Source organism: Camarhynchus parvulus, chromosome 26, assembly GCF_901933205.1.
Source record: "Camarhynchus parvulus chromosome 26, STF_HiC, whole genome shotgun sequence".
Lineage (NCBI taxonomy): Eukaryota > Metazoa > Chordata > Aves > Passeriformes > Thraupidae > Camarhynchus > Camarhynchus parvulus.
The window spans coordinates 2,338,279-2,358,705 of NC_044596.1; the positions used below are offsets into that span (position 1 = coordinate 2,338,279).

Genomic DNA, 20,427 nt, shown 5'->3' on the forward strand with positions numbered 1-20,427 from the left:
ACAATGTATTGCCTTGGCCATGGCACAGGAGCACTGAGGGAAGGTGGTGGTTCTTATTGAGGCTCTTCAGCAATGCACTGATGTGTCAAAATAACTCATTTTATCCTCAGGTACTGTACATTTGTTTGGGCCCAAGTCCTGGGGCTCCTGACCTTGGGAATCCATGTGCACATACTTATGTACATAACCAAAAATTCAGGTGGTTAATTCCTCTCTGCCTGTTTAAGGGATGTGTGGCAGGAGGGTGTTTTAATAAATAGTATCAGGGGTTTAATAAAGGTTTAATTTGAGATTCTCTTGGATTATTCAGCAGAAAAGTGAATATTCCTTACAAAGACAGGCTTTGAAGACCATTTCCTTGAAATAAGTAACTTTTAAACATTCCTGGAATTTCTTTTGCATGTTATCTTTGAGATAGACACAAAACCAGCTGGCTAGAATACTGCTGGGTTCTCTCTTGTCAGGCAAAAAAGAGCCAGAGAGGCCTGTTCTGGAATACACTTCAATTTTAGAACTTTCCCCTTTCAAGAGTGACCTGATCCAGTACCCAAATGGACACCTTCCATCAGCTCAAACACCTCATTATGTGTGTTGAAGTAGGCATCTTCTCTGCTTTTTCAATTTTGTGTATTTTTTGTGGTATTTCCCTTTTTTTACTCCCTCAAAATATGGCCTTTTCTACCCCACAATTGAGCCTTTTCTACCACACAATTCCTGCAAAAACTGTCTGAATGAAGAATTTGGAGAGATATTGGGGAAGCTTTTACTGAAAAGAGGAGACTTTAAGTTGTTACCACACGGATCATATTCAAACTTTCCACGAATCAGCTGGAGGGACTTTTAACCTGAAATATTTACATGAATCAGCTTTGGGGGAGTGACCAGTGCTGCTCGAGGAGTTTTAAACTCCCGAAGCTTTGCTGTGCCTAGTGCTTCCCTCTGCTCCAGGAGGATTTCGGGGTCGTGGTGCAGGGAGCATCCAGCACGGATGAGCCGGCAGTAAGTGAGGGGTGCTGGGCACAGGGTTTGCTCCAGACTTCCACCAGGAAATGTGGGTGATCAGAACTTCTGGTGGTTGCAGGTGGATCAGATTCTCTGCTAGAATTCCCTCAGAAATACTCTTGTTCTTATGCAGTTTGTAGTTTATAATTGAAAAATTGGACTTCTCATAATACAGATGCTGGATTTGAAATTGTGCAAACTTGGAACCAAATTGGATTTAACTGCCTAAGAACAAAAGCTGAGAAAGAAAAGGTTTTTTAAATCCAAAGGGATAAGGCAGCGTTTTTATGCTTTGCTGAAGAGTGTGGGATTTTCTGAAATCTTTGTAAATACTTTTGTAACAAATGGTAGAACAGAGAGCACGACCAAACTCTGTTGTCTGCAGCACTTACTCCTGTTGCAGGCTGTCACCTGAGTATTTGTAGCTTAATTTAACATTTAACACAGGTGAAGAGAAAGTGTAACTCACAGGTGTCACCTGCCTTAAAACTTTATTAGTTCAGTATTGTTTGTGAAACACTGGACTTCTCATAGTACAAATGAGAGGGCAGATTCTCTGTTAACACAGATTCTCTGTTAGTACTCCCTCAGAAATACTCTTGTCCTTATGCAGTTTGCTGCAGTTTACAATTGAAAAATTGGACTTCTCATAATACAGATGCTGGATTTGAAATTGTGCAAACTTGGAACCAAGTCGGATTTAACTGCCTAAGAACATAGCTGAGAAAGAAAAGGTTTTTTAAATCCAAAGGGATAAGGCAGCTTTTTTGTGCTTTGCTGAAGTGTGTGGGATTTTCTGAAATCTTTGTAAATACTTTTGTAACAAATGGTAGAACAGAGAGCACGACCAAACTCTGTTGTCTGCAGCACTTACTCCTGTTGCAGGCTGTCACCTGAGTATTTGTAGCTTAATTTAACATTTAACACAGGTGAAGAGAAAGTGTAACTCACAGGTGTCACCAGCCTTAAAACTTTATTTAGCTCAGTATTGTTTATTTTAGCAGGGAACATTTGTTTTTCCTGTCTCTAGGTAAAAATATCCTGCTTATATTTGCAACAGCTCATCCTTTGCCACAGTTTTTTTTCCCTTTTCCCTTTTTTCCCTTTTCCCTGATCATATCTGCACAATCCAACCTTCTGCCAGGGAAGGAGGTGTGTATTCTATATGGGCATGGGCAGCTTTATTAAAAGTGCTGAATTTAATCAGATAGCACTGGCAAAGCTGCCATTGCCATAGGGGTAAGAAGCTCTTTATGAGGATCAAATACCATTTTTCAGGTGACTATTTTTATTCCAGTATTGTGAGGAAATACCCTTTACAGTTCACTTGGGTTTGCTCTCTGACATGAATACCTTGGGCCTCAGAGGGAGGGAAATAAAAAAGCAGTAAGTTGTTGCTGTGGTGAGGAATTTTGCTCCCGTGGTGGAATTGCTGAATGCATTTCATCTCTTCTCTTGGTGAGGCTGCCACAGTGTGACCTTCCTATTTTGGGAAAGTCTGTAATAGGTTACATCCAGTTAATAAATACCCATTATTTTTCAGCAGGTTTCAGTCTTGGTGTGTAGATTGGCAAAAGAAAAGCTGCTGTGAGTGTGGGGCACTGATGAGGGGTCAGTCAGTGCATAAACTGAGCACTGGTGGTGACAGAGGGACCTGGTGATCCCCAGGTCTTAAATCAAGGTGTGCAAATGCAGTGTTAAACCCTTAAACCCCTATTGCCAACTGTAGTTTTGAATTACATTTGTAGAAACAGTGGATTTTTGTTGAACCTCAATTAAATGAGTAAGTCAGTAAACTTTGCTAACAGTGTAGCACTATGCACAGAATGGAAGAAACAATCAAGCATTTCATCAGCCTCCTTGCTGCCTCTTGCCAACATTTTCAGGCTGTCCTGCATTGCATCAGGCCTGCTGGACATTATTTTCCATCTATCATTTGAAGCCAGATGGAAAATGAATCCTCTGTATATTGATAGAGTTATTTCATAACAAAGGAAAAGCTTTTTCTCATGTGCCAGACTATAAATCAGCTTTTATAGTCTGCTTGTGTTTGTGTTGGGAGAATGCAGTGAGGATCAGTAGGAGGTTCATGAAGAGCATGTGAAGGCTGCAGTTGGATGTTTTTCTCTCTGGTACAGTCCAGGTGAATGCCTGGACCATGTTGTTCTCCAGTGCTCCAGGTGTATCTACAGCTGCCAGGGAGTGGCAGCCCCAGCCCTGCCAAGTCTCACCTTACCCTGAGCATCTCCCTTGGTTCAGGTGCACTGGGCAGTGCCTGGGGCTCAGCCTGGCTGGGAGAGACCTGAGGAGCCAGGCTGGCAGAGCTGGGGATGTCCAACCTGGATGGGAGAAGGCTCCAGGGAGACCTCAGAGCCCCTTCCAGTGCCTAAAGGGACTCCAGGAGAGCTGGAGAGGGGCTTGGGACAAGAGCCTGGAGGGACAGGGCACAGGGAATGGCTTCCCACTGCCTGAGGGCAGGGATGGATGGGATATTGGGAAGGAATTGTTCCCTGGGAGGGTGGGCAGGCCCTGGCACAGGGTGCCCAGAGCCCCTGGGGCTGCCCCATCCCTGGCAGTGTCCAAGGCTTGGAGCAACCTGGGACAGTGGAAGATGTCCCTGCCCATGCCAGGGGGTGGCACTGAGGGGACTTTAAGATCCTTCTTAGTTACAGAATGAGCCATCAGGTCAGGTCTAATTTTTTAATAGAGGAGAACATTTCACTTCTTGCCTTTCTTTCTACTGGATGAGTTCCTGTCACTCTGCACAGCCCTCTGGAATGCCTCCCTGCCACTGGGAAGTTTTTATTGCAGGTGAACTGAGCTGACAGGCAGAATTATGTTTTTTCACTTTCTCTGGGAAAGTCTTCATCTGATGATGAGAAGCAAATAGTTATTATGAAAATTAGAAGTTGGATTGCTGCCTACTTGCCAATACTAGAATTTTTCAGATCAAGTTTGATGGCTGCTTTTTTACTTAACCAATGTTCCCCAGCCCAGGGGAGATCCATTATCTCCATGCTGCATTCCCTGCTGTGGTTTATACCTTACAGTGATTCCCCTAATCCTTATGCACAGGAAACACTTCTCCTTATTTATCTTAAACCCATGAGATTGCCCTTTTCCTCTCCAAAGTAGAAAGCCAATCATTGCTAATTTGTTTCTCTGCTTTTAGGTTTAGAGAAACTTTTGGAATATTCTAAGAAGACCTTTTAAGAATTTATGCTGGTTTTGTCTGATATAAAGTTAGTTTTCTTCCTAGTAGCTTATAAGGGGCTATGGTTTGGAATTTTGCTGGAAAATGAGGTTGATAACACAGGGGTGTTTTATGTATTGCTGAGCAGGGCTCACACAGAGCCAAGGCCTTTTTTGCTGCCCACCCACCAGTGGGCTGGGGATGCTCAGGAGCTGGGGGACACAGCCAGGCCAGCAGACCCAGGGATGGATATTCCACTCCTTATGGCATCATACAGAGCTGGGGGAAGAAGGAACAGGGGGGATGTTAGGAGTGATGGTGTTTTTCTTCCCAGGTGATGGAGCCCTGCTCTCCTGGGCATGGCTGAACACCTTCCTGCCCATGGAAAGTGGGGAATTAATTCTTTTTTTGCTTTACTTGCATGCACGGCTTTTATTGAGTCATAGAATGCCAGATTGGCTTGGGATAGAAGAAATGTTAAAATTCATCCTATTCCACACCTTCCACTGTCCCAGGTTGCTCCAAGCCCTGTCCAGCCTGGCCTTGGACACTTCCAGGGATCCAGGGGCAGCCACAGCTGCTCTGGGCACCCTGTGCCAGGGCCTGCCCACACTCACAGGAAAGAATTCCTTGCCAGTATCCCATCCATCCCTGCTCTCTGACAGTGGGAAGCCATTCCCTGTGTTCTGTCACTCCAGTTCATTATGAGCAGTCCCTCTCTGGCTTCCTTGGAGCCCCTTCAGATCCTGGAAGGTGCTGTGAGGTCTCCACACAACCTTCTCTTTTCCTTTACCTATAAAATGTCTGGCTCTCAACCCACGAGTTACTCTTCCAGTTCTTTTCCCCATCCCACCAGGGAGAAGTGAGCACATGGATGTTTGAGGCTCAGTTGCCATCTGGGGTTAAACCAGGACACAAATTAAAGCCAGGCTTTAGCCAGTGTGGAAAGACGTGCAGATCCATTAGAAATCCATCTTGTTCTCAGAGCAGGGCTGTGGAATTAGGTCAGGCACACCCTGCGTGCGCGTGTTTCCTGCTTGCTCATATTTCTGAGAATAATTGTACATGGGAATGTTTTTGTAGACTTAAAGGAGTGTTGTCACCTTAAAAATGAGTTGTTTGGAGTTTTATTTCTGTCGTGATGGTTAGGCTGTGGTTTAGGAAGAGGGGAGGATTGTTCACCAGCTGATTCACTCACTGCTGGTGCTTCCTCACCGTTTGCAAACCAAATGGTGAAGTAAAGCCACTCATTTCTACTATTCTTACTCTCTTACACCTTCTCTCTTGCCATGCCAGATGACAGTGAGACCCTGTATAAGCTGTCAGGGCTTTACTCCTCAATGGATTTTGGCTTTTCATGATTTTTCTTTGAAGTTTCTGTGAAGTTCTTCATACCTAAAATACTCTGTAATGGCTCTTTAAAAATTCCAATGAGTAAGTATATCTTTATAAATATAGTAAAAGATTGTATTTATGTAATACAATAAATAAAAAGTAGAAACCAGCACATTTGTAGTGATGCTTTTATTTTTTCTTGCTTAATAACTGTTGTATCTAGATGGGTTTTCTCTGCTGGCCACGTTGCAGTATTTGAGTTTCTTTTCACCTTGTTCATGGTGCTCTGTGCAAGTGAAGCCATTCAGCTCTTCCAGTAATGGGTTGAGAGCTGCATGCAGTGGGAAGTAGCTTTGGATGTGCTTTAGATCTCTTAGGGTGGGGAAGGATAATGTACTGAAGATGTCACAGGCTCTTTACATTCCAGAACACTTCCTTAAGGATTGCAAAGAACAGGGATCAGCCTCTTTATCTCTGCAAAACATTTGCAGCATGAATTGTTTGTACCAATGGCTCATTGCAAGATTAAAGTGTTTCCACTTTGTGATTAAAAACACCTTAAATATGACTTTCATGTTTTTCCCTCAACAAAAGACAAGGCTCTAGACAAGTTCAAATAGAGATGATTTCAGTGGGACCACCAGCACAGGGTCTGGAGAGCAGAGATGTTTGTGCAGTTGCACAGCTCATTCTTGACATTGTTGTATTCCAGAGGAAGGAGTGGCCACATGCTCCATCTATGGCCAAAGCCAGATGGGAATTTTGGTTTTTTGATTCTGATACTGATTCCATTTTAAAAAATTAAAATCCCAACCTTTCTCTGATCTTCAGTGCTGAATATGACATGGGGCTTTTGCTGCTCCTGAGTGCCCAGCTCCCACAATCCAGCTGTGAGGCTTCAGCTCCTCTGTGGACTGGTCCTTACCTGCTCCTTCAGGATCTGAGCATGCAAACAAGTCCCAGAGAAGTGAGGAAACACATCATGGTGCCTGTTCACTGTGGTACCAGTCAATTGACACTTCCCAGAGGGTGGAAACGTGCATGGAAAGAGCCCTCTAAGGAGGGTGCTGACCTGGCAGTGTTTTTGTCCTGCTAGCACAGGGGAACTGCTGGTGCAGGGCTAGGAGCTGAGGAGTGAACGTGCTCCAAGTCAGTAACACCTGAGCAGGCTGAGGGCTGCTGCTCTGAACCTGAGGATTAGCTCTCTGCCTCTGTGTCCCTGTTTTCTCTCATAAAACACTTGCCTGCAGTGCTTCCCAGGGCTCTTAGGAGCAATGAGCAGTTAATATTTGTAAAAAGCTTTGAAGCTGAATGGTGCTAATTATTATTTATAGGCATTCATTCTCACCATGGGTAGTTCTCCTTGATCCTGGGCATGAAAGGAAACCAGGACATTTGTAAGCTGGTCAGGCAGGAGTTTGGCCTTGAAGTCTTTGTGTACTTGTCTCCCCACTGGGTTCTGGGTGTGTTTGTAATATATTTGTCACATTAAATGACCAGTTTGGGGATTTATTGTACGAGCCAGATGTGCCAAAAGATCTTTACTCATTTCCCTCAATTCTGCTGACACACGAGCTGCAGGATTTTGGCATGCCAGGAGACAGGGAAATGCCATCAGCCTGAGCTGGGTTGGATGATCAGCAGGACTGGATGTTCCACTTCCAGGAAAGGGGAAAGTCAGATCTTCTGCTTGGGAGAGCCACCACATTGCAAAGAGCAGCTGCTTTCAGCAGGTTTTGCTGGTGCTCAACTTTGTTGAAGAAAACAGAAAAGAAGGAGGAGGAAGTTGTCAAACAGCTGGGCCATTTTTTCCCTGATAATCCTGCTTAGCAGATGAAGCAGCAGAAGAGTGGGAATGACAAGGGAAAATTGGTGTATTGTAGTTCCTGAGTAACTGGTGATAGTTCTGTAAATAATTTCTGAGCTGCTGTAGTTAAGGACTCTGCTGAAGGATGTGCAGGGTCTCTGCATGTAATTCAGAGCTTGAGGTGATGAGCAAAGATTTCAACACTGACTCAATCCAGTTTTGTTGTTGTGAAATTCAGTTGGTGTTTTGCGCTGTTTGACATCACTTAAATGGGGCTTGTAAGGCAGAGCTCTGGGGAAGTTATGGAATCTAAGTGTCCCTGAATAACTCTGCTCTTTGCCTTCATATACTCTGTTATTGATCTGATTTCCTGGCTAATTTCTTCTCTCTGCTGAGTAATGCATTAAATAGTCAAGAGACTGTTCAGGCACCACAAGGGGAGGTTGTTGGCAGAGCTGCAGCAATTCATCACTCCTGGAAGAAAGAGGACCAAGAAGTAAATTTTATGCTTATCTTGTTTTCTTAATGGAGTTTTTGTCAGCTCACAGAGCAAATCCTGTTCCCTGGTGAGTGGGGTAGCATCAGCTTTGTCAGGGATGTTGTTTCAGTGTAGGAAAATTAATGCTGGGGGAAAAGAATTCCTGAGCATAGCCCAGTGTGGTGTCTGTTCCTCTGAGCCACCTGGGCTAGTGGAACATGTCCCTTGAGATGCTTTAATGTCCCTCCAGCCCAGAACATTTTGGGGTTCCTCCTGACAGCCAGCAGCTCTCAAGAATGACTCCCTTTAAGGGCTTTCCCTTAGCATATCCCAGAAAACTTACTTCCTCTCAAACCACGACAGTTATGATTATATATCTGCTCAACAAGGATATTCTTTTCCCCACCTCAAAATGCTTTTCCCTAAGTAAATCAAACTGCATTTTAAAAAACAGGTTTTGGCTTTCAGTGCAGCTACCAAATTTTAAAGCATTTTTGTTCAGATGACAGATTGCAGAATGTTCTGAGTTGAAAGGGACCCACAAGGATCATTAAGTCCAAATCTTCAGTGAATGGCCCATGCAGGGATTGAATATACAACCTTGGTGTTATCAGCATCATGAGCTGATAACTGAGCTAATCTCAGGGTCAAAACATACAATATAATTCAGTGAATGTGTTTGAAGTTACATTATTAGTTGTATAAATACTTTAACATTTGCAGTCTTAAAAAACTCCATTTCCTCACAATAATTACAGTGCTGTGAAACAGGAGAATAGTTGACTTTTTGTTCCACTGGACATTGTCAGTTCTGGAATTGATTTAAAGGCTTTTAGGGGTGAAGAGGTAGGGGTGTGCTTTTTTTCCCTCCAGGGTGTTTTAGCGTATGTGGCTTTTCATATTTAAATTTCCTTCCACACCCCTGTGTCCCACTGCCTGGCACTGCTGGACATTCTCCCCCCCTGTGCTGCTCTGGCACACAAGAGAAGAGGGCAGAGGGTTGCTCAGGCTGTTCACATGAAGTTTGTGTTACTTTTGATCAGGTAAAAGATTTGTTCATGTGTGACCACATCCATCCCACTTAAGATGTCAGGAAAGGTTCTTCCCCCAGAAGGTGCTGGGCCCTGACCAGGCTCCCCAGGGAATGGGCACAGCCCCAAAGCTGCCTGAGCTCCAGGGATTGTTGGGCTGTCTGTGCAGGGCCAGGAGCTGGACTGGATGATTCCTGTGGGTCCCTTCCAGCCCAGGATATTCCATGATTCTCCCTGGAGGATGCTTGGTCACACAGTTCAGTTGTGGGTGGCCCTGCAAGCAGCAGGGAGGTGAACTCACATACTGATGTTCTCCTCCAACTCAAGATATTCCAGGAGTCTATTCCCAGGTACAAGGCAGCATTCACAGGGCTTTCTGGTGGGACTCCCGAGGGGTTTCAGGGTCCAGGCAGCCAGGACAGGAAAGCAGCCTGGAAGGTGTGGGGAGAGGGAGTTTTCCCACACTGGGTATTTTGGTGAGAGCAGAGGGCAAGGCAGTGCTCTGGGTGCTCTTCAGGTTGCTGGGACTGAGATGACCCTTGGGGGCTCCTTGTGTCACTGTGCTGCCAACCAGAGCCTTTAAAAAAAGAAATGGTTTTGTTGTTGCCAAAAATCTTCCTTTGGATAACCATCACATGATGTGTAAGCGGCAGGTTTTCTAAAAATATACAGATATAATAATGCTGGCAACTTAGAATTGGGTTTACAGAACAAAAGGAGTGAATTGTTACTCCTCTTTAAAATCCTCATTAGGAATAAAATGCTTAATTCAGACTGCCTGTAACAGTGAGCTTGAAACCCACCACTGAACTGCTCATTAAGGCCTTCACCCTCAGCAGGTGCTGGCCAGAAAACTCAGCAACTCTGACTTGGCATTTTGCTGTTTTATTAGTGCTGTGTTTTATCTGCTTTGTGTCTGCCAGGCATCAGAGATGGCACCCACAGGCCCTGCAGTCATCATTCAGCCAAGGGAAAGACACAGGACAATTGTTCTGCAGGGGGGAAATTGGAAAAAATTCATTAATGAGGAAATTGGTGTTTTATGTTTGAGAGAATAAAAGGAAAACACTTGAAGCTAAGAAAGGAGAGCTGATTCTTGTCCAGAGCAAAGCAAATGCCAGAGAGAGTGAGGGAAAAAGACAGCAAAGAGATCTGATCTGTTAGGAGATAGAATGGGGTGAAGTGGGTCTTAAAGATAGAAGGAAAAAGGAATTTTACTTGGAAAAAAAAGACATCTGTGTCTCTGCATATGCTGGGAGAGCATTCCAGATGTGAGTGGCAGTGGTTCAAGCATCATGTGTGGGGCTGGTCTGCACCATCCAGGTGTTTGTTGTGGGACTGTAGTGGGTTAAATACTGGGGGGAGCACTGTGTGACAGCGCAGCATAAATCAGGAAGAAAGAACCAAAACCAAGCAATGATTGGGAGCAGGGAACCTCCTGGTCAAACCTCAGAGTGGTTAGGAGGCAATGCCTGAGCTGTTAACTGGGAAAATGTTATATTTCAGGCTGTAACCATGTTATAGAGCTCATTTGGCCAGGACTGAGAGTCAAGAATATAAACATTTTTAAAGGGCTGTAGAGGTCTGGAGAAGTTGCCAGGAAGTGTTTGCAGGAACACACATGTGATCTAAATGAATCAGTGGCTTTAGACTTAGCTTTAAAAAAGTGAAGGTCTATAGATTAAATGGATTTAATAGACCCCTGATTACTTTAAAATCTTTTTTTCCCCTCTTCCCAGGTGAGGGTAGGGGTATAACTAGCACCATAAGCCTCTGAAACACAGTTAAATACCTGAAGAAATGCCTTTTGAGCCTGAGGGACCTTGTTTGTGGTACCAGATACAGAGATTTGAACTTTCTTGCTTGCTAGTTTCTTCCTAAACTAACAACCTGGATTCTCTCTCCAGCTCTTCTCTTAGGAAACGCCACCAACTCCTCACGGCACGGAGGCCCAGCATGAATGGGAACTGTGCTGGGGGCACAGACTGGTTGAGAAATCAGGAGTCCAGTTGTCCTGTGGAAAACAGAACTGTAGCAGCCCATGAGTCAGAAGAAAGTTCTGTGGTGTTAGGAGGTCACAGCCCTGCAGTTCCCAGGACTGAGGGTAAGGATAATGCCCTCAACGTTGTAATCTTTGAGGGAGATTATTTTTTGGGCTTTAAGGGGTGTTGTGTTTTGGAAAATATTCCAGTATCACAGGGCAGTTTGCACTGGGCAGTATGTGCCCTGCCTGTGCCAGGTTGCTCCAAAGGTCAGAAGTTCACAGCAGAGTTCAGCATTTTGGCAAGAGCATCCCACAGGAGTGCCCTGGCCAGCCTGGAGCTGGCCCTGAACAGATTCCCTGCAGGCATCTGGGCAGTCCTGTGTGCCCACCACGGACTGGCACTGGGCACTGCTGCCTTACAGCACTCTGCTGAGGTGTGTGCTGCTGCTCAGCTTCCTGTGGGAGTCCTGCCAGCAGGCTGGGTCTGTATTTCTGGCCTTGTTTAATTCCTGTGCTCCTGCCCTTTTCAGCTGAATCCATCTTGCTTTAACAAGGAACATTAAGCACCATGGCTCACCAAAACATCCAGCTGCTGGTGCAGTTCAATAGCAGCATAGTTTTATGTCCTGCAACATCACCCTGACAGTTATGGCATCCTTAATTATTGCATGACTCAGTTTTCTCATTTCAGTAGGAAGTGTTACTATGAAATGATGTTTTTCAATAAATTTTCTCCTCCCCTTGCAATGTTTGTTTGTGTTCCTCAGGTTTGGATTCTGAATGCCGACACAACACTTGCTCAGTAAATCCCCAGATCTGTAGCATGCTGTCTGCTCCTGAAGAACCTCACAACTGCCATATCCCAGATGGAAATAAGAGACAGCTGGAATATTTTAATACCCAGGAACGCCATGGATGCTGTGCATTGTCTTCAAACAGCAGTTCCCAGACAGTAGCTCCAGAGAAAGTGACCCTGGTGGTGGATGGCACCCGCTTTGCAGTGAATCCTCAGATCTTCACTGCTCACCCTGACACCATGCTGGGAAGGTGGGTCACTTCTCTTACCTTCAAGGTACCTCAAGACAATCTAATTTTTTTTTAATGGAATAAACATGTAATGTTTGTTTGTGATCTCATCTGTACACACGATGACCCCAGTAAGAATTTGGCTGTGAGTGAGGCCCAGAAGACCTGACCAGATGGAGAGTTGGTAGTTCTCTAGATAAGTCTCCATGTCCATCAAAAAATGCACACTTTTAGCCAAAGGTGATCTCCTTTTCCTTCTCCCCAAGTGTTTGCTTGGTCTGTCAGCTGTACATCTGTCCCCAGCTGATAACCTTCCTCCTGAATGGGGAATATGATAATGCTCCATCCCTTCCTGCTGCCACCTCTTGATACTCTCCCAAAGGAGAGGTTGCTCAGCTCCTTCTGAGAGGTTGGAACCTGTTGCTGCACCAAGAAATCCTCATGTGCTGTATTGCCAGCACTTCCACCTCTCTGGCCAAAGGGTTCTGGTGGGTCACTGAGCCTTGCATGGATTATTGTGTAAAACAAGGCATCTAAAGTCATGTGGAGTTATCTGGTGTAGGCCAGTGCAAGGGCTTTATTGCCAGGGGATTTTCTGCCCCAGGACTGAATGCTCTGTTCCTTTGGCTAGTTCCTTAGAGTAAAGTAACCATAGCAACAGAGGCCTCCCTGAGCCAAGTCTTGTCCTTATTTACTAAGGAAGAGATTGGAGTGGAGGTTTAAGTTACTGTATCTCTGTGTCACTGCTGGGCTTCATCACAGAATCGTGGAATGGCCTCAGCTGCAAGAGACTTTGAAGCTCAGTTCATTTCACCCCTGCTATGGGCAGGGACACCTTCCACTAGCCCAGGTTACTCCAAGCCCCATCCAGACTGGCCTTGGGCACTGCCAGGGCTGGGGCAGCCACAGCTGCTCTGGGCAGCCTCTGCCAGGCCCTCCTTGCCCACACAGGAAAGAATTTTCTAACCCCAGTGCGTCTATTTGTCTCTGAAATAAATACATTTCGATGTCCTTGTGCACTTACACAGTTCTTTACCTCTTTCAGAATGTTTGGGCCAGGCAGAGAATACAATTTCACCCGGCCAAACGAGAAGGGCGAGTACGAGATCGCAGAAGGGATCAGCTCAGCCGTGTTCCGCACCGTGCTGGTAAGGGCAGCTCTGCAGGTGGGGAGAAGAGAAACAAACAATCTATTTGTCACACAGCTGAGCCATCTCCAGGCACTCCCTGGAACATTCTGGTTTTAGGTTTTGCAATGTGATTTCTAAAAAAAAATATAGCAGGCTTTGGTATAAGTCCACATTTCAGATATTTGCTCGTGTTGCCTTTTCTGTGTCCTGCTGTTGTAATTCCTGAGCTGTATCCTGACCTTGTGGTTGTATATAAATACATAGTGCATATGAGATGTTATGAAACCCTGTGTCATGGAAAGGTTTTAACTGGAGCTCATAATTTATCAGACCCTAGAGGATCTGCAAAAAGATGTAGATTCTCAGACAAGTAGGGCTATTTTATAAATAGTTTCAGTATCCAATATTAGTAAACAAAATAAAGAACTAATTAGGAATTATCATAGTCCAAGATGTTCCTAATTTTTCTCTCCAAAACCTGTCCTTTTATTCACAGGATTATTACAAAACCGGAATCATTAACTGCCCTGATGGGATTTCTATCCCAGACCTTCGAGACACATGTGATTACCTCTGCATAAACTTTGATTTCAACACAATCAAATGTCAAGATTTAAGTAAGTATGAAGAGAAATGAGCTCTTAGGAGATCATCTGCAGGGCGTTGAGCACTCTGATCCTGATTCAGTGCAGTTCTTAATCTTGAGCTTTAGTTTAAGCATGAACACATGGATTTCACTGGGGCTCAAGTTGCATTTAAACAGCTTCCTTTTGGCTGCTTCAATCCAAAGTGAAGTGACCAAATCCTTCACAACACAGGCACTTTGCTCCAAAAGCAAATTATAAACATTTTAGTCTCTTTTTTAACAGAGACTGAGCAGAGCTTGCTGTTACTGCCAACAGAATGAAGGCTAAAAGCAGGATTATAACCCCTATCCAAAATGTACCAGAGAATCATGAATAATTTAAGCTAAAGGCTGGTGGCCAGAGCAGGAATCAAAGATACTAAATCTGGAGAAAGTAGAATTCCTGGTCATGAAGGGGTTTGATTGGGAGCAGCTTTTTGGTGGGCATGCTGGCAAAAATAAGTACTTTTAACACAGGCAGGTCTGTGAAAGGCACTTTACTGAAATGGGGTGTGTGGTATCATAACACAGGCTGTGGGTGGAATTTCCTGCCCTGTTCTCTGGTGAGTGATCGCAGAGAAGGCAGCAAAATGCACTTTCAAGGGCAGAGGTTGTTGCTGGAAATGCAAGTTAAGTATCATAATGAATTAATTATTCAGTCTATTACTGTTTCACTGTATTGATTGGAGCTTGGTGGGTTTTTAATGGGAATGGAATGGTTCTGCAGTGCAATTTGCATCCCATTTGAAATGCAGTCTGCACTTCTGACTTTGCCAGTTCTGGATCTGGAGGCTGTTGATGTGTCTGAACATATGTTGAGCATTTTATCTGAAGAAGAACTCTGGCTGTGCTCTTGGATGGATCTGAGAAGTGCAGAGCTGAGATATTTTCATGCTGCAGCAGAGCTGCTGTGCTCTGTGTCTCCTCAGGTGCTCTGTTACACGAGCTCTCCAACGATGGGGCTCACAAGCAGTTTGACAGCTACCTGGAGGAGCTGATCCTGCCCATCATGGTGGACAGCGCGCGGAAGGGCGAGCGGGAGTGTCACATCGTCGTGCTGACCGACGAGGACACCGTGGACTGGGATGAGGATCATCCACCTCCCATGGGAGAGGAGTATTCACAAAGTAAGGGCTCTGCACTCTGTTCCACATACACCCAGCCATAAGGAAAGGACACATTCCCAATCTGGCTTCCTCCAGGAGGAGATGCTGGCACGTGGAGCCCTGATTTGTGTGCTCTGTATGAGCTGGTGCTGTTGGAGGCAGGATGCCTGGCTAGTTAAAACTGATCCCAGCACTCACTGTACTTTTCCTCCTGTTTCTGCCTCCCCTTAGCCTTTTTCAAGCTCCTTAATGAGGGAATATTCTTTGCTTTACACTCCCATCACCACCCAGTCTATCGAGACTGTGATTTGCATCTCTGCCCTCCCAAAAGGAAGTGCAATTAATCCCAGTGAGGAAAACAGACACCTGAAATAATCCTTGGAATCCACACCTGGCTTTTGGCGCAGCAGGACATGCCAGAAGCAGGGAGGAGGTTCCTCTTTGTTGATTCTAATCACCCCTTTTATTTCTCAAGTCCTTTACAGTTCCAAGCTGTACAGATTCTTCAAGTACATTGAGAACCGGGACGTGGCAAAAGCTGTGTTGAAGGAACGGGGCCTGAAGAACATTCGCATTGGCATCGAAGGTAACGTGCTGCTTCAGCAGGTGAAATGCACGTTCAGGTGACTCCACAGTCAGCAAAGCCTGATTTCTTCTGCACTCCAGGCATTTCCTTGTTTACTCTGTGTTTTACGTTTATCTTTACAAAGCCAGTTAAAACTCAGCATGTTTTTCCTTTACCTCTGCCGTGTTCCACTGAAATTGGCCAAGGGGCTTAAAAGTTAAAGGAAAGTGAAAGGTACATAACATGTAGGAGAAAGACTTGTCTCCTTAGAAATGAGTAAACAGGAAACAGGAGTCAAATGTTTCCACCTGCTGATCCAAGCTTTCCCTTAGGGAGCTTAGAGAATGCTGGGCTCTGTCCTGGGAGACTTATTTTTATAGCAGCTGTGTTTGCTCACAGAATGGCTGGTGCTGTGCAGCACCTGCAGGCTGAGTACACACAGTGCTGCACCCTCTTGTCAAGAGAATCATAGAATTGTTTAGGTTGGAAAAAGCCTCTAAGATGATTGAGTCCAACCATTAACCCAGCACTGCTAAGCCCACCACATCCCCAAGTGCCACATCCACATGTTTTTTTAAATCCCTTCATGGATGGTGACTCCACCACTGCCCTGGACAGCCTGTGCCATGGCTCGACAACCCTGGTGAAGAAATTTTCTATAATATCCAATTTAAACCCCTTCAGCACAGCTTGAGGCTGTTCCCTCTCCTCCTGTCCCTGTTCCCTGGCAGCCCAACCCCCTCAACTGTCCCCTCCTGTCAGGAGTTGTGCAGAGACAGAAGGTCCCCCCTGAGCCTCCTTTTCTCCAGGCTGAGCCCTCCCAGCTCCCTCAGCCATTCCTGGTGCTCCAGACCCTTCCCCAGCTCCGTTCCCTTCTCTGGACACGCTCCAGCCCCTCAATGTCTGTCTTGTGAGGGGCCCAGAATTGAACACAGTGCTCAAGATACCTCAGCAGTGCCCGGCACAGGGGGACAATCACTGCCCTGGGCCTGCTGAAGGAACCATGGCTGGTACAGCCCAGGTGCCCATGGCCTTGTTGCCTACCTGAGCTCCTGTTCAGCTTTAACTCCTCATTTTTCCCCACATAACCTCATGACATCCTCATAGTCCTCCTGATTTATCTGGCCCTTTTTCCTTCTCATCCTCACTGGCTCATCTTTTGGCACATGGGGATGACCTGCTCCTGGAGCTTTAAGTTTTCCTTTTTGAAGAATGCCCAGCCTTCCAGGACTCCTTTTCAGGGGAAAGGAGAACAGTCTTCTGCAAGCCAGTTATGCTAAATGTGGAATCTGAGCTGAGTTGTGCATGTGTCCCACCCTGACCCCACTGTCACTCCTACCTGGATGTTCTGGAATCCTGTTGTCCCTTTGTGAGTCAGAGAGGTGCAGTGGAACTGAGTGGCTCTCTGTGTTTCCAGGGTACCCCACGTGCAAGGAGAAGGTGAAGAGGAGACCTGGTGGCCGCTCTGAGGTGATCTACAACTACGTGCAGCGTCCCTTCATCCAGATGTCCTGGGAGAAGGAGGAGGGCAAGAGCCGCCACGTGGATTTCCAGTGTGTTCGCAGCAAATCCCTGACAAACCTGGTCACGGTGGGGGATGATGTCTCAGAGGACCACGAGGTTATCATGCATCACCCCCCCCAAGTGGATGAACTGGACAGGCTGAACGCCCCCTTCTCCCAAATGGTTGTTAATGATCTACCGGATTAGTGTGGCTCAGGGTGGAGAATCCTGCTGGAGGTGGGAGATTCTCACCACGGTTTCATCCCAGGTGATGGGACACAGACTCCTGCCAGGTGTTTTATCCTCGTTCATGCTCTTACTACGTTGTCATATTTCAAGCATGTTAATAAAGAGCCACACTCCATAGTCTTAATTGTGCAATCAAAAGCAACGTCTGCTCAGACAAAAAGAAATGACCTGTTGTTTCTACTACAAAGGCTTCCGGATTGTGGGTGCTGAATATTTTATCTAAACTTCTGAAAGAAGAGCACAAGTGTGGAAATGTCTTGTGGGACATGAGAGAGGAAATTCTGGGCCTGTCAAGACAAAGCTTTCCTTTGCCATTAGGCACAGCTTTGTTTTTGTGAGTTACAGAGGAGTGAACATCAAAGCAGGACAGACGATATTCTATATCAACCAGCAGAAATGTAGCACAGTGTGGCAGCAAAGCCTGAGCATGGAGGAATCTGTTTGCACTGCCACCTGGCTTTGGATCCAGCGTGGTGTACTGCTGCCCTAGGAAGGAGGAACCAGTTCCATAGGAAGCATATTCACAGGAGTTCCCCATCTGTACTTCTCTGTGAGATGGAATCATTGTTTTTAGGGATGTTTTCTGTTAAGTTCAGTAAAATGAGTAGATCATGCTGAAGGAAAATCCAAAAAAGACTGTAGCTGATATTTTATCAATAAAATAAATCTGTTAATAGCCACATAGATGTAAGAAGCTTTCTAGAGGTAACTGTGCATACTGAAGACTTTGAGTTGTCTTCTCCATCCCCCTGCTAAGACAAACAAAGCCAGTGGAGGAGCTCCCAGTTTACTACCTGAGTAAAATCCTTGTTCTCATCAACCTTAGTCAGAATTGCTGTAGACTCTCCAAGGAGCTGCTGCAGTAGCTTTAAAAAGTCACCTACTTTCTTCCCAATTTGGAACTGACTGGGCCATTTTTCTGTCAGACACGTAAGAAATACCAATAGTAAACCAGCCCTAAGAAGAGAAAAATGGACATACGTGGGAACAACTCCTTTGCTGCTCTGAGTGCGTTATCCTGATCTATGTCAGGCTCTGGGAATTAAGAACAGGCACACTCCAGACTGGTTTAGCTCAGGTGGATTGGAGTCCTGCTCCTGCAGCACTGAGTTCGCTGTGGGAGTTCCATGGAGGAATTCCCTGTAGGAGCTGGTTTAACCCCTAATGAGCACACAGTGAGTTCTGCACTGCCCCAGCTCAGCTGAGGGTACCCAGAACTGAGCTGCCTCCCAAAGCCATCCCTTCTGAGGCTATGTAAAGGCTCTATGTCCCCAAACCAGAGTTCTAAACATGGTGCTGGTGCAAAGAAAAGCTGAAACCATTCAAGAAGGAAAGGGACAGAGTTCCTCACAAAGCTGGGCAGGTCAGTGCTGCTCTGGCAAAGGTGTTGAAACCTGCATTTCATGGGTGTTACCTGGTCAGACTTGGCAAAATTGAGATGTAGGTATCAGTCTGGCCCTAGAAAGTTTAATCTTTTTTTTGCCAGGTTGCAACATCAAGCAAATTTGTATTGTTCTCCTTCTGACTGCCAAGTGCATGGTGAATTGAGCAGTGAAGTTTGCTGCTGGTTGCTGCCAAGGTGTTTGTGGTTTTCAGTGCAAGTAACATAACAAGATCAAGCAGAAGTTTTTAGTTGCAAGTAACAAATCTCCGCCAAGGCACATTTTAGTTTCCATTAGTACGGATACAAGTTCCATTCTCTCAGTTTCCATTCTTAGCTTCTTTCCCAAATGCAGCAAATAGATTTCTTCTAAAAAGAAGTGCCTACGGGAAGATTTCAAGAGTCCTAGGTGTTCAGATGCCTAAATTTCTCTTGACTACTTTTGAAAACTCCTCCCTGTGTGTCATTGGGTCAGTAGAGAGAAGCGTCCTTTGGTGCCTGCACAGAGCTGGGGTGATGTGCACACACTCATTATTGCTCCAGATGAATTATTTATGTGGTAGAGAAAAGAAGACACATGGACCATGAACCTCCACCAGGGGCCAGACCAACCCCAGTCCTTGCCTTGGTATGAGCTGTTCCTCAGGACAACAGAAGCACTGGTGAGCCCAGCAGTGGTGGAACTTGTCCCTGGGCCCTGAGTGCCCAGCAGTGATGTCCCCCAGGCTCTGTGATTGTTTTCCAGTGTGGATTTATTTCCCCAGCAGTATCAGGTCTAAGTAAATGAGTGTTGGTATTGCCCAGCTGAGCTGGAATTGGAGGTTCCACACGTTCTGCTCTAAGGACTGAAGTGTGGGTGTTGTTTCAAGACTGTGTCAAGGCATCAGGTGCTGAGAATTGCACCTCAGCAGCACCTTTTGGAATCTGGCAGCTAAAGGACCATATCCAACCAAACCAAATCCCACCCAGTGTGTCCCTGAGCCCAGGGGCAGCTCAGCCTCTGCAAGGATTCAGGCAGTTCATTGAACTGCACCAGGCCCTCTTGGGAGTTACAGACTGTCAGTGCCTGTAGGAATTTTGAGGTTCCCTGTGCAATCAACTGGACCTTCAGCATGGGGTGCACATTATCCAGCTCCCATATTTCCATGCAGATTTTACCACTTACCCACTGTAGTTTATTGGCTTTCCCAAGTAATTATTCATTCTGGATTTTAAATTTCGTTAGTAGAGTGGGTTCCATTGGAACACTGAACCAAATTTTAAAAGTGTTTGCTTTTCCTCCTCGCACAGTCACCTACTTCAAGTACAAGGTCAACTTTTGTCTTACTCTGGATGTACTGAAGTGCTCCTGTGCTGTGTATGGACCCCAGAGGTATGGTTTCTTTTCCGTATTAAAGTATAAATTATACGTGACTTGTTTGGCTCCTTTAACAATTGTTTTAAATGTGGAGTAGAACAGGCAGGGCATAGAGAGCTACAAGGTTTTGTTTCTTTGCTTCATTAAATAAGTGTGGGTGGTGATTCCAAAGTCTTAGGAGTAGTTTGGCATCAGAGCCTGGTTTGCAGGGAGATGTTCCCACCATTTGTGCTGAGAGGACCCCAAAGTTTACTGCATCCCTACACCTCATTGCAGTTATGTTCTAAAGGCAGCGCAGACAACACTCGACCCACAAACTGCAGCATCTCTAACAACCCCCAGTGGTTTTGTTCAGTGCTCTGAAAAGTGCTCTCCACCTCTACCTACTTGTCTTCAGAAAAAAAACAGCTTTGGAGCAGATCTGGCTTTGATTTCCATCTTCAGCCTTGGATGTACTTCCAGGCTTCTCCTGATGAAGGTTGGGAAGGGCACTAACAGTTTGAACAAGGTGGGACTTGTGTGAAGACCTCACAGCACCTTCCACTACCTGGAGGGGCTACAGGAAAAGTGGAGGACTCTTCATCAGGAGCTGGACAAGGGGAATGGCTCCCCACTGCCAGAGGGCAGGGATGGATGGGATATTGGGAAGGAATTG

At 45.6% G+C, this 20,427-nt stretch overlaps 1 protein-coding gene across 2 annotated transcripts in view; it reads left to right on the forward strand.

Annotated features, from left to right (window-relative positions):
• The window catches only part of KCTD20 (potassium channel tetramerization domain containing 20), a 32,140-nt gene extending 12,361 nt beyond the window's left edge, over window positions 1-19,779 (forward strand). The window contains exons 1-8 of one of the 2 annotated variants that reach the window (XM_030965869.1): window positions 911-999; window positions 10,754-10,950; window positions 11,598-11,877; window positions 12,902-13,004; window positions 13,483-13,603; window positions 14,541-14,738; window positions 15,193-15,303; window positions 16,700-19,779. In XM_030965869.1, coding sequence (XP_030821729.1) covers window positions 989-999; window positions 10,754-10,950; window positions 11,598-11,877; window positions 12,902-13,004; window positions 13,483-13,603; window positions 14,541-14,738; window positions 15,193-15,303; window positions 16,700-16,992 — 1,314 coding nt within the window. In that variant the 5' untranslated portion in view covers window positions 911-988 and the 3' untranslated portion in view covers window positions 16,993-19,779. Of the gene's footprint in view, window positions 1-910; window positions 1,000-10,753; window positions 10,951-11,597; window positions 11,878-12,901; window positions 13,005-13,482; window positions 13,604-14,540; window positions 14,739-15,192; window positions 15,304-16,699 lie in introns of those variants that run through there. The other variant, XM_030965871.1, reaches the window with a different exon arrangement.
• The last annotated feature ends 648 nt before the right edge of the window (window positions 19,780-20,427 follow it).